Genomic DNA, 12,866 nt, shown 5'->3' with positions numbered 1-12,866 from the left:
AGACTATGTGCCCTCAAGGCGCCCTGCTGTAGTTCAGTGTGCGGAGAGTCTGGCACTCAGCACCCTGTCCAAGGTAGATACCACCCGCTTCACAGAGCTGTCAGGTACAATACATATACCTTCAATACCAGGCAGCTTTACCCTGGCTAACAACAACATCACATCCAATTCATATCCTTTTGATCATACCATGCAGAGCTCCAGGGCTCTGTCATTGCAGAAGAATGCTGGAGCTGTATTGGGGAGGGGAGTCTGTGTTGAGAAATCAGTTGAATGTACAATTCCCATGGTGAGAGCTGTCTGAACCACAATAGAGACCACATTTTGACTTTTGGCTTACGTAGGTTCCATGCAAACATTTAAATTGGCAATAGTTGTTCTTATGCGGCCATTTAAAAAAATGTTTTTGCATTTTTCTTTTATCATTTTCTGTAAAATCTCGACAGAAGAAACTGGAAGGAATTGCAAACAAAAGCAATATAAACCCATAAAGGTGGTATTTCGAGCTCAAAGTATATTCAATGACTTCTGTGTTTGCTCTTTAGCTGATTGGGTAGCATACACTAAGTCATGTCATTGCAACAGCTCCCTTATAAAAGTTATGAACAGTAAAAGCATAGTAAAGCATAGTGAAAGCATAGCATAGTCAAGCAATGTAAAGAACAGTGAGGTATGGTAAAGTGTATTAATTAACATGGTAAACCAGGGTAATGTATGGTTAATACATGGTATTACCATGGAAAAAGCAGGTAAAAGTGCAAAAATACTGTGCAAAAACACCACGGTAAACTTGTGTTGGGCTGGTTTGGTACTTTTGGCATATTCGACACCATTTGTTTTTCTGGAGAAACTTATTTTATACATGGATTTATACCACGTTGAACTCATTAAATTAAATTTTCCCCAAAACAAGCATTTACTTTCTGACTTGAAATTTTACTAAAACGAGATCTAGTTTCGATTCTGCTTATTGCATTGAATCATGACTGTCTTAAATTGCCGTCCACTGTGTGTTAGCTTGCTTTAGCCCGTACTGCTACGGGGAAAGAAAACATGTTTAGGAACCTGCTGATGGGATAACATTAAAGGCTGGTAGTCCTAGAATCTACCAAAGGTGATAGCCCTGCATGAAACAAATGCTGAGGTCATGGAGTAGTCGTGCATTAGCACATGCAGGTGTTGGCTATTGCATCCCCACTGACCCATGGTGATGGACACTTGTTGTCCACGAGGCAAGCTTCATTCACTGATGCACATTTTAAACACACAGGTTCAGCCCAGAAACACGCTGTACAAAATGATCCCACTTCCCATGCGTACACAAGGAACTTCACACATGAGTCACATGGAGTCACATCCCCAATCTGAAACAGCTACTGTTTCTGGGGCTGAGAAGGTTAGCCTCTTTCCACATACCCAGAATGAGCTTCTGCACACTTTGTCACCACAACAAGAACACACACTACTGCTCTGTTGTAGGGTGAGTTCCTGTTTCAAGTGATTTTGTTGTGATCTGAATGTGAATGTGAAAGCTCAGAACAACATGTCAGCTGGGTTTCTGGATGTGCAAAATAAAAGAAACTCTGCGGGTGCCTTTTGCACCCACGTGGAAAAGACTGCAAGGAGCAGAAACAGTCTAGCTTGGTTATTTCTTAACCTGGGGCCCTCACTTCACTGCTGTGTAAGCATTCTGTGTAGCAAGACCTAAGAGGGTAAAACCTGACTGTTGGTTTATGAAGAGCATCTTGAGGTGCATCACATTGTCAAGACTTTTCATGAAGAATATGTCTGCACTCTAATCTCCTCAAAGAGGTTTAATGTGCACTTTTGTACACGTTTGAGTTGCTCACACTGGCACTGACAACTAGCCACTTCACCCTGTTTGTAAGTATAAAGCACACATTATACATACAGTGCACATAGTCTGCCATCACCGACTTGTGAGTTCAAAGTGGCAGTGTTGTTCCATCATTCAAACCACACACAGCACAATATTGGTAGTTTTTCTCATACCACTGTTCAGACCAGTGATCGATTGTCTGTGGTTTGACATCATCACCACCCCCTGCCTGCTGGCAACATTAGCCTGCATGTCAATTTGCAGGAAAAGCAGCCTTTATAGTGCTGCGATGGAATACACAAGCAAACTGGTCAATAGCAGTGGGAGAGATAAATGAAAGCACTTTGGGGAGATGATGGATAGAGTGATGCTACAGTGAGTTAGGGAGTGGAGGGGAGCAGACATCTGAGGTGGGACAGACAGGTAGTTCAAAGCCTTTAATGGACACTGGCATGCAAGCTTTCTTTAACAGGATAGGATTTTAGTACAGTGGGTGCGGGGGAAACAAGCACAAGAGCAAATGAAAAAGCTGCCTCCTATGTTAGTCATAAGCACATGCTGGGTATGGTTCACTTGTGTGCTTGCATTCTATAGAAACCATTCCTACTGAGAACTAGTCACTACACCCTGTTAATAATCTTTCTGCTTCCACTGCACACCCACCTGTGTGATCACAAGCCTGTAGTATGTGATATGCCAACCTTCAAACCACACACAACACAATGCCTTTTGTTTTTGTCATACCACTGTTCACGGAGAGGTGATTGGTCTGTGTTCTGGAATCGTCACCAAACCCCACACTACATGTATGTGTTGCCGTTAGAGCTGTTTTGAGTGTCCAGTGCATTCATATTTGTGTTGACTCATGGCTAATGATCACTCAGCGCATGATGGCTTAATGATCTTCAGCAGGGTTCATTGTTCCATTTTGAACTTGTTTTCCTGTGGTGCGTTTTTAGAAGTGTATTAGGGTTAGGGTTTAGAGGTATTAGGGTTAGGGTTAGGGTTAGGGTTGGATTAAGGTTGGGTTGGGTTAGAACCTCTGGTTTAGAGGTGTTAGGGTTAGGGTTGGGTTAGGACCTCTGGTTTAGAGGTGTTAGGGTTAGGGTTGGGTTAGGACCTCTGGTTTAGAGGTGTTAGGGTTAGGGCTGGGTTGGGTTAGGACCTCTGGTTTAGAGGTATTAGGGTTAGGGTTGGGTTAGGGTTAGGACCTCTGGTTTAGAGGTGTTAGGGTTAGGGTTGGGTTAGGGTTAGGACCTCTGGTTTAGAGGTGTTAGGGTTAGGGTTAGGGTTGGGTTAGGATCTCTGGTTTAGAGGTGTTAGGGTTAGGGTTGGGTTGGATTAGGACCTCTGGTTTAGCGGTGTTAGGGTTAGGGTTGTGTTAGGGTTGTTGTTATGGTTGGGTTAGGGTTGTGTTTGGGTTAGGGTTAGGGTTAGGGTTAGGAGCTCTTCTTTAGAGGTGTTATGTTTCAGCAGCTAGTTCACACCTCCACACAGGTCAATAGTTTGGCAAGACAGAGTTTATTTCTCCTCCTCCAGCAGTGGCAGTGAATGACAGTAACTCTGACCTCATTTTTCCAGTTCATGATGTTTCTTTGCCTTAGAATGAGACTGATGAGCTTTGAAAATAACTAAATAAACCTTTCCGTTCAGACACTGCCATGCAATACTGTGCAGAACCTGTGTGACTGCAGTTTGAACGCCAGACAAAAAACATGCCAACAAAACTGTTACTAATATATACGGTAATGAAAATCTGTTTTCTATTTCTGTAACTTTATAGTGCTGTCTGAATGCAGCATTTTTCTGTGTTTTTGCCCCACTGAGCTGCCCTCCTCTGCAGTTAAGCCACAGCAGTGTGTCTCACACCGCTGTGTGTGCTGAAGACAGTGGAAGCAGGTGCTGATAAATGAGACAGTTTTAAAGGCAAGGAGTCATTCTCTAGTGCAGATTTACAGCATCTGCTAATTAATTCTGAGCTTTAGGAGAAGCAGACCGTGTTGGATTTTAAGCTCTCTGGTTCAGTTCCAGAAGCGGGATGTGGTAGGATGAAATATTCCCAGCAGAGGTTGAATTCACTTCATGCCTGCTGTCGTATTGAGAAGAGGAACTACCAGAACTGCAGGCAAGGAATCAGTTTTATTAACTCTGCAAAGACAACAGTGTTTCAATTAGTGCCGCAGTGTGTTGAAGGACAACGCAGCTGGTATTAAATGTAACACAACATGTGTTGTTCCGTAACACAGACTGTGTGTTTTCTGCAATCAAACACAATTTGTTTCCAATGTAAGAATCACGTTAGTCAATGTTAGTTAGTCCTCCTGTGATTGTTTGTATCCAAGCATAGCTACACAGTATCTCAGCACACTTTGATTTTGGGATGAAAAGAACCATGCCAATTCTCCTGTTGCTTACTATACATGTATACATTGAGACAGAGATAGAAAATGTGTAAGTGACTGCATATGGAAAGTAGCGTCATGAAACAAAAACGACCAAGGAAAGTGTGCTGTGCTGGAATAGCTTTATGTGAATTCCTGTCAGAGGGGAATGTGGTGATCCTGCCAGGTCACATTGCTTGAGACCACCAGACCATGGGGAGTGTGGGATTTCAATGAGAACAACAGATATAATGGAACACAATCCCACTCCTTTTGAAAGAGGGCCAAACTAGCATTCAGTCATTTAAATCAACATTTCATACTGTATGCTCTTGAGTATTCCCAGCCCAGTCATTTAAATGAGCATTTCATACTGTATGCTCTTGGAGTAGTTTGAATAGGGGGGTATTTACAGATACTGTATGCAAAGGCAGAAGTTCACAAACCCTCAGCAGTTCTCTGCGTGCACCCACCCTAATCTTTCTGGATCAACCTGGCAGCTCCTGGGTTCTCTTTATCAGCAACCCAATCTGGGTTAAACCATCCCCAGCACAGGCCCTGTGCTGTTTGAACTGCCTGTTCACCTTCTAACAACAGCTCGGGTTTCAGCTGTGTAACATGAACTAATTCCTATTGACAATTATCAGGAAAGCAAAACCTTCCTGTGCCGTTCATGTGGTTCAGTTACTGCTGTTAATGTGAGTGCTGTAAATAACTTTGAGGCTTCACATTGCAGATGTGGTTCTCAATTAGGCTGACAGTTAGTGGTAAGCACTTCCACCTGGGGCAGCAGCATTACATCAAGATCATTGACTGCAGAGAGGAGTTAAGTGCTCTTGGATAAAAGGCAACTCCGCCATACGAAAAACAAGCTCAATTATTTGGCGTGATGCAGCCTGAACAGTGTAGTATAGCTTTTAAAAACCTTCCCTTCCCAGCCTCGCAGCATGCTCAGGGTTCAAGGTTCAATGCAGGGTCTTCAGATGGTTGCTTGTCTCTATAGTGACGTGTTCTCACGTCCATGCTTGAAGTTCCAGGCTAGTTAGTTTGCTCTCCCTCATCAGCATTTGAATGCCGAGGACTGGAGCCAGCAGGAGTCAAATTCTTCAAGCAGCAAACTGTCACGGTCCTAAAACAACATCTTTGGATATTCGTCCAATTCCATTGGTGTCCTGCTCCTGACCTTGGTAATTGTTTACTTTGGTTTCAATTCCCAATGCGTGCATGAGGGCTTGGCTCAGTCGACTCCAAACAGCACACAGGTGGTCTGTACAGCCCGGAGCCAAGGGGTTGTTTTTACAGAACCAGAATCTCTGAAAATAATCTGCGCGCGTTTGTGTTAGCCAGGTTGTACCGTGCTTCACATGAATCAGTTTCAATGATAATCAGAATCCTTTGTGCAATTATCTGTTATCTTGCTTTTTCTACGTTTCTAATTTCTTATTCATTTGCATGAAATCGTCAGTAACGTTAATCAAGGGAGCTTGTTATTGCCATGAACAATTGAAGTGACATTTTTGGCCAAGATAAACCGTCTCTTTAAAAAAATGAATTGGAGAAATAGTTTCCAGAACACCCAACATTGTTTTAAGTCTTTTATTTGGTCAGCTTGTTGGTTATACTGATTTTGAGTGGAAGTATTACTGTGCTCAACACATTTTTATAGCTGGTCTTCGTCCTTATAAAAGTGTACCAGTGTAAGTGGGCACAGTATTCTTGCAGTTTTCCATGCTTTTACCTTATATTAACATGGTTTGACATGGGTTTCTTTTGGTATGTTTTACTATGAGCTTTACCATTCCCAGAGGGCGATGGTCAGGATTTGAAAATGTACTCCCTGGCCTTCAGTGGAGAAGCCTTTGATGTGAACATCTGTGGAGATATGATGGTGAGAATCCTTCTGGATCACTGGCAGGAAGGCAGGGCTGAGGCACACTGAGAGTCAGTTTCCTTTACTGACATTACTGGAGACAAACAAACACAGAGCTACACAAATACAGTTTTTACACATGTTGTTGGTTTGAGAGTTGGTTTGGTTTAAAGGAGTTTTTGGGGGAATCAAAACTCATTTTTACTAGTCTGCCTTCTTTACTGACTTGTTAATGAGTTCTTTCCCTGCCATAACCATAGTATTGTGTAACTACACTACTGTAACATTGATAATGTTTGTCTTGGACACATAATGTGATCTGCAGATACTTAAGACAGGAAACATGTGGTGTAAGACTTGGATCACAGAATTTGACAATTTTAATCACCAATGCAGTCAGCATACTCCTTGCTAAGCGTTGCACACACAGCTTGTGGAATGATGTGATATCTGTGGTGGCCGCGGTTCTGTCAGTTGCGCTACCATTGCTTGCAAAGTGAAGTTTCTTGCACACGAGTAGTATAGTACGGTATCATAGTGTGTGCTTTCCCTGAGTCAGGAGCTACTGATACTGTTGACTTGTACATTTTGTTTCATTCATAGCTCGCACTGAGTATCTGCTACTTGCTATCACAGTGACACACCTACTGTACCCTCGCGTTCCACACTCTCCTAAGAACACATTCCTACTCTAGGTTATGTAAAACTGTTTCTTGCGGTTTCTTTTTTTTCCCAATGAGAATTCCTGTGCCGGTGCCAGTGCACCTCAGCCTGTGCGGTTTGTGTGTTGAGGAAACTCTAGAAGGTTGACATGAGAGTGGCCAGCTGTGTGCTTGTTTCTCTCCCCGTGTCTCAGCCTCTCTCCCTCTCTGAACCGCACTCCTCTCTCACACCATGGAAACCCTAAGAGACTCTCTGTTGCTCCTCACTTTGCAGATGTCGAACTACAAGCGTGCAACTTTCGAGGACGACGATGTCCCTGATATCCCTGCCGATGGTGCCGCTTCCCCGGACTGTGTGGAGGTGAGTGGGGGTGCGGGGCGAGGGGGGGGGGTGATGTAGTGGGGGGTGGGAGTGGCGGGGCGGGGTGAGGGGTTACAGATTCCTAGTTATCTAGCTGTCCAGCCAGCTATCCAGTTTAATAACTCGGTATACAATTCTATTTACTCTCTGGCTCGAGGCTGCAGATCAGGAGTGTTTCAGAGGACTTGATCAGTCATGTATCTTTTCACAAGGTATATTGAGGAGGGCACAATTCTGCCTTTAAATGTGCCACTAGTGCCCTCTACAGTACTGGCTGCCTGTTCTCAGCAGCGCTTTCTGACCATGCCTTCCATTAGTGTTGACTATATACTCACCTGGGTAGTCATGTGGTATTAATAATCTGAATCTAGATGTTACTGGATTGGATTGCACCAGCTCCTGTGTGAATGTTCTGTTCCTCGACAGTCAAGTCTAGGAGTCTGGCTTCCTCTCATTGTCCGCAGCGAATGACGGCTCTGTGCCAGAGACTGCTGCTGTTGTGCAGGCCTTCTTGAGCTGATCCAATCACTCTGCTGGAACAATACAAGCAACACAACCGCAATCACCCCCCTGCCTGGCATTGCTAGCGGTCCCCTGTCTGCTCCATGTTTGTTTAAATTGTTGACAGGAGAAGTGGGCGCTATTGAGAGTCTCAGTCACCAACATTCCTCAGGGCCATTGCAGAGCTGGAGAATGGAAGGTTTTTTGTTAACAAAAAGGTCATGTATTGCAATAACATTCTTACTCTTTTTAACAGCCGATGGGTGGCTCTTGTACTGCAGGGCTCAGAGCTTTTCTTTTCATTGGCTGTCAGTTAACTCTCTCCAGAGCGCTCATTAATTGAATGACTGATGAGTTGGCTACAGTTGCTCCTGAAAGCTGGCTGGACAGCACTTAGGCAGGCTCCTCTACGGTTCAGTGTTATTCAGATATACAGACTTGCATGTAGGGTTGCTGTCCAGAGCACCTCACTCAGTATGCAAACACATCCAATAGTAATTACTTGTTTTGTTCTAAAAAAATTAATTGATCAAACTGATAATCCGTTTTTTTAATCAGCTACATTAAGTATATGAAGTTTTAATGAAGTAGCTGATAACTATCAAATCTCCTGTCTCTAATGACTCTTGGGCTGCAGTGTACAGCTGCTTCTCTCTGCCTTAGCTGTGGGTTACACAAGACTGATGGGTGGCGGGGAGGCAGAAAGGCATAGGAGCTCAGCGGTGCCAGTAACCACAGGAGGAGAGAAGTAAACATGTACTTAAGCACATAATCTGTTGGGACTGGCTTCCCCTTCCTATTCTGCATCGATTCAATAAACCACCACTGGCTACCGTGGGAGGATGTTGAAGATTGTCAGTAGTTCTGTGGCTTTCTGGCTCTGTGACATGCACTGTTCAGATGTGTGGTGAGGGTTTTGAATTACTCATAAGGACAAAAAACACAAAAGCCACAAAAAGCATTCAGGGTTCTTTTTCGGATTGGAACAGGGTGCTGTGCAGATTACTGCCACCTTCATCTTTGATGTCCTTTGATTGGGAGGCCTTGGTGTGAATAGGACTCTGAAGGTACATTTTACCACGCTGGTTAGCTGTCACTACCGTGCAATCAAAGCCACTGCAGTATGGTGGAGGAGACATTAGACTCTAAAAGACTGATCTGTACTGATTCACACATTGACACTATTACCTTGCTAAGGGGATTAGTGCTTCAGCTTTCAGTACTTTTTGTTTCCAGTTTTTTCTCTCTTTAGTCTTTGATACGACAGCGGCTGACGTGCCATTAGTAATTTGGAAGTGATCAGTGAGTTTACAGATGAGATCTGACAGTGGAGGCAGGGTACACTAGTCAAGAAAGCTGGTTTCAAAGCAGACTTCAGTGTGACAGAGAAGTGCTCCGAGTCTCAGTGAGAGCCATACTGACACACTCCTCCTCGGGGCCTGAATAAATGGAACTCAAACAGAACAAAAGCCAAACTAAACATCCAGGAAAACACTTCCCACAGTCCAGGCTCTTAAACCACGTGCAAAATAACATCCTCAATTCAGAGAAGGGCTGCATCTCACTCAGTCAGACTGCAATTCAGGAGATCACGGGGCAGAACAGCATCTTGCTCATCAGTTCTGTCCCAGGCACGGACCAGGGTAATGGGACTGACAAATACAAACATTGACCCGCTGAGCACTGGACTCGGTGCTCAAATTGATGTACAGTTTACAGGGTGTGTATGTGTTTGCTTTTTGTTTTCATTTTCATCATCACATTGTGTTGTTTCCTCTTCTGCTCTGGGAAGGCAGACCATCTCTCACTGTACTAACACATGTTGTTGTCCAGGACACTGGTGGGCAAATAACTGTTTCAGATTGAAATTCTTTTGCTGGTTTTGCTTCATGGCATAGGGTTAAACCAGTGGTACTCACCTGTGGCAGTTTCAATATATTCCAGTCCTGGACCAACCAGGTCCTTTAATTAATTGCAAAAGTAACAAAAATAAATAATAAAGTATTCCCTCCTCCCCAATCCCAGGTCGGCTTCAGGAAGGGAGGTGTCCACTCTCTGGGTGCCATGGGCAGGAGGACCCAGCTGGAGGTGATCCTGACTGGCTTGCTCCTGGTGACGGTCCTGGCCTTGTTCGGGTGTGCTGTATCCCTGGGGATCCGCTACAGCACAGGTGAGAGGAGAGCTGGGGGGCATGGGGAACTGCTACAGCACAGGTGAGAGAGCTGGGGGCCCTGGGGATCCACTACAGCACAGGAGAGGGGAGCTAGGGGCTCTGGGGATCCGCTACAGCACAGGTGAGAGGAGAGCTGGGGGCCCTGGGGATCCTCTACAGCACAGGTGAGAAAATACATTCTTTGGCTTTTGCTCTGCAGATTTCGTTTCGTCGTTGAGAACTTCAGGGTGGGACTGTATACAGATCTAAATACCAGTGTGTTGTTACTGAGCTGTAGTGAAGTGTAATGTTGCTGGTTCCAGACCCGGCCCGCACCCTGTGCCTGACAGAGGCCTGCATCACGGTGTCCTCTAAGATCATCGAGGCCCTGGACCGCAGCGTGGATCCCTGCGAGGATTTCTACCAGTACGCTTGTGGGGGCTGGATGAAGAAGAACCCACTCCCTGACGGGCGCTCTCGCTGGAGTACCTTCAACAGCATCTGGGACCAGAACCAGGCCATCCTCAAACACCTGCTGGGTGAGTCATCAGAACCAGACTCCTCAAACAGCTGCTGGGTGAGTCATCAGAACCAGACCATCCTCAAACACCTGCTGGGTGAGTCATCAGAACCAGACTCCTCAAACACCTGCTGGGTGAGTCATCAGTCATGAGTTATAAGTTATAATTGGGCCTCTTGAATGTACCTTGTTTCAGTGGGTGCTGTTTCAGGGTAAGGTAGGGACGACACAAGTACTTGTAGCTAACGTCATCGTAAAACACTAGTACCAAGCTCTCACCCAGCGATTACATTTGTAGAACAGTAAGCACAAAAATGCTTTTTTGACTCTGTGCATCACCTTTCTCGTGTCCTTCTTTCTTACCAATACTTTATATATTCTTGTCCACATTTTTTTAAAGGGTCACTGTAGTTCATCACTGAATAAATATTTTAAAGCATTTAAATTACACAAGCCCGGTTACTGAAGCCAGAGTAAACACACCTGCTACTGTTCTCCACCACGGCACGCTGAACTACTGTGGGAAGAGCCCGGAATTCACTTGACAGTCACATACTAGATATCCTCAAAGCTATCCGTTTCACTCTCAACACTTTTTCCTTGTTTGAGCCGTGTCTTCTGTTTAAGTTTAATGTTTGAGTGCAAATATAACACCACTGTAACTTTCTTGCCAGACTCAAGGAGCTAAACTCAAGTCTCAAGATGCAAGTATCCACCTGCCCCATTATGCTGTCCTCCCTCACAGGCACTGGGGGCCTGTCACAGCGCTGCCCCAGTATGCCGTCCTCCCTCACAGGCACTAGGGCCCTGTCACAGCGCTGCCCCAGTATGCCGTCCTCCCTCACAGGCACTGGGGCCCTGTCACAGCGCTGCCCCAGTATGCGCCCCTCCCTCACAGGCACTGGGGCCCTGTCACAGCGCTGCCCCAGTATGCGCCCCTCCCTCACAGGCACTGGGGCCCTGTCACAGCGCTGCCCCAGTATGCGCCCCTCCCTCACAGGCACTGGGGCCCTGTCACAGCGCTGCCCCAGTATGCGCCCCTCCCTCACAGGCACTGGGGCCCTGTCACAGCGCTGCCCCAGTATGCGCCCCTCCCTCACAGGCACTGGGGCCCTGTCACAGCGCTGCCCCAGTATGCGCCCCTCCCTCACAGGCACTAGGGCCCTGTCACAGCGCTGTCCCAGTATGCCGTCCTCCCTCACAGGCACTGGGGCCCTGTCACAGCGCTGCCCCAGTATGCGCCCCTCCCTCACAGGCACTGGGGCCCTGTCACAGCGCTGCCCCAGTATGCGCCCCTCCCTCACAGGCACTAGGGCCCTGTCACAGCGCTGTCCCAGTATGCCGTCCTCCCTCACAGGCACTGGGGCCCTGTCACAGCGCTGCCCCAGTATGCGCCCCTCCCTCACAGGCACTGGGGCCCTGTCACAGCGCTGCCCCAGTATGCGCCCCTCCCTCACAGGCACTGGGGCCCTGTCACAGCGCTGCCCCAGTATGTGCTCCTCCCTCACATGCATTGATTTCTTTCTATCAGTGTTCTGCTCCAGTAGGCAGGGGAATGGCTGGCATGCCAGTGGTGCTGCGGGGGCTGGCTGCGTTCCGTGTTGTTTAAGTAAAGCCAAGTGGAAACTGCAGGGCTGTGCTTTACAAGAGAACTGAAAGAATCTGGTCAGGCCGTCACGTCAGTGATTGATTTGCTTTGTGAGCAATGCCACCTTAGGTTCTGTGCAGAGTTAGGTCTGGTTGGTACTTGTATGGGAGACCTCCAGGAGGGGGTGGTATGGCTGAGAAGGCAGCCAGACAGCACTGCAGCGAGGTCTTGAGTACTGTTCTTACAATCTGCTTTTATTCTGAGAGAAGCCGAGACACATTGCAGTAACAAAGCAAGTGCACAGAGTCAGCCTTATCCGCAGCTGATTCAGATGAACAATTACCTTTTAACTAAACTTCAAAGAAGTCTGCTGATGACCTTCATGAAATATTCAGTGGTCTTCGCAAGAATATATTATTATGCATGATTTATAAAGCCTTTTTTTTTTTTTTTGGCAAGAAGACAAATGCTTTTTTTTTTTTTTTCTTTTTTTTTTCAAAAAAAATTGTCTGACGTGTTTGGGCCAATGTGTAGATATTTCATAGATCAGAAACCAAGTTGACGGTTTTGTAGCTGAGAAAGAAGGAATGTAAGAATAAGGCTCTGTCCACACTTGGGACACTGATAAAGTGCATTGCGATCTCTTGGTTTTTATTTACTGTACTATACAACAAAGATAAATAACACGTGAAGTTTTTTTTTTAAAATTCTGCCTTCATGTTTTAAGCTCTGAGTAGTCAAGAATGATTGAAGCCTGGTGTGTCGACTGCACAGCTGTGTGGTACCAACAGTAACAAAATGCAACATTCAGGCTCAATCTGATGCTGTTCTGCAGGAACTATGTGTTCTCCTGTGTTCATTCCCCCTGCAATCCTAAATCTTATATAACTCTGCACCACTGCTTAGCTGTAACACCTGCTGCACGTATACATGCTCCCATTCAAAACCCAGGTTGCACGCTCCACTGCATATGAAAATCAACAATCCTTAA

At 45.9% G+C, this 12,866-nt stretch overlaps 1 protein-coding gene across 5 annotated transcripts in view; it reads left to right on the top strand.

Annotated features, from left to right (window-relative positions):
* Positions 1-12,866, top strand: part of LOC117417172 (endothelin-converting enzyme 2-like) — a 40,408-nt gene that overhangs the window by 11,608 nt on the left and 15,934 nt on the right. For 3 of the 5 annotated variants that reach the window (XR_009330657.1, XR_009330656.1, XM_059034247.1), the window contains exons 1-3: positions 6,971-7,114; positions 9,641-9,785; positions 10,091-10,306. Coding sequence is in view for 3 of the 5 variants with exons in the window: in XM_059034247.1 (XP_058890230.1) it covers positions 6,986-7,114; positions 9,641-9,785; positions 10,091-10,306 (490 nt within the window). In the remaining 2 variants the exon portion in view is untranslated. Of the gene's footprint in view, positions 1-6,970; positions 7,115-9,640; positions 9,786-10,090; positions 10,307-12,866 lie in introns of those variants that run through there. The other 2 variants (XM_059034248.1, XM_059034249.1) reach the window with 1 other exon arrangement.

The sequence above is a fragment of the Acipenser ruthenus genome, chromosome 12 (genome assembly GCF_902713425.1).
Source record: "Acipenser ruthenus chromosome 12, fAciRut3.2 maternal haplotype, whole genome shotgun sequence".
Classification (NCBI taxonomy): domain Eukaryota; kingdom Metazoa; phylum Chordata; class Actinopteri; order Acipenseriformes; family Acipenseridae; genus Acipenser; species Acipenser ruthenus.
Note: the sequence above shows the minus strand (reverse complement) of the source record. Positions and strands in the feature narration are given on the sequence as shown.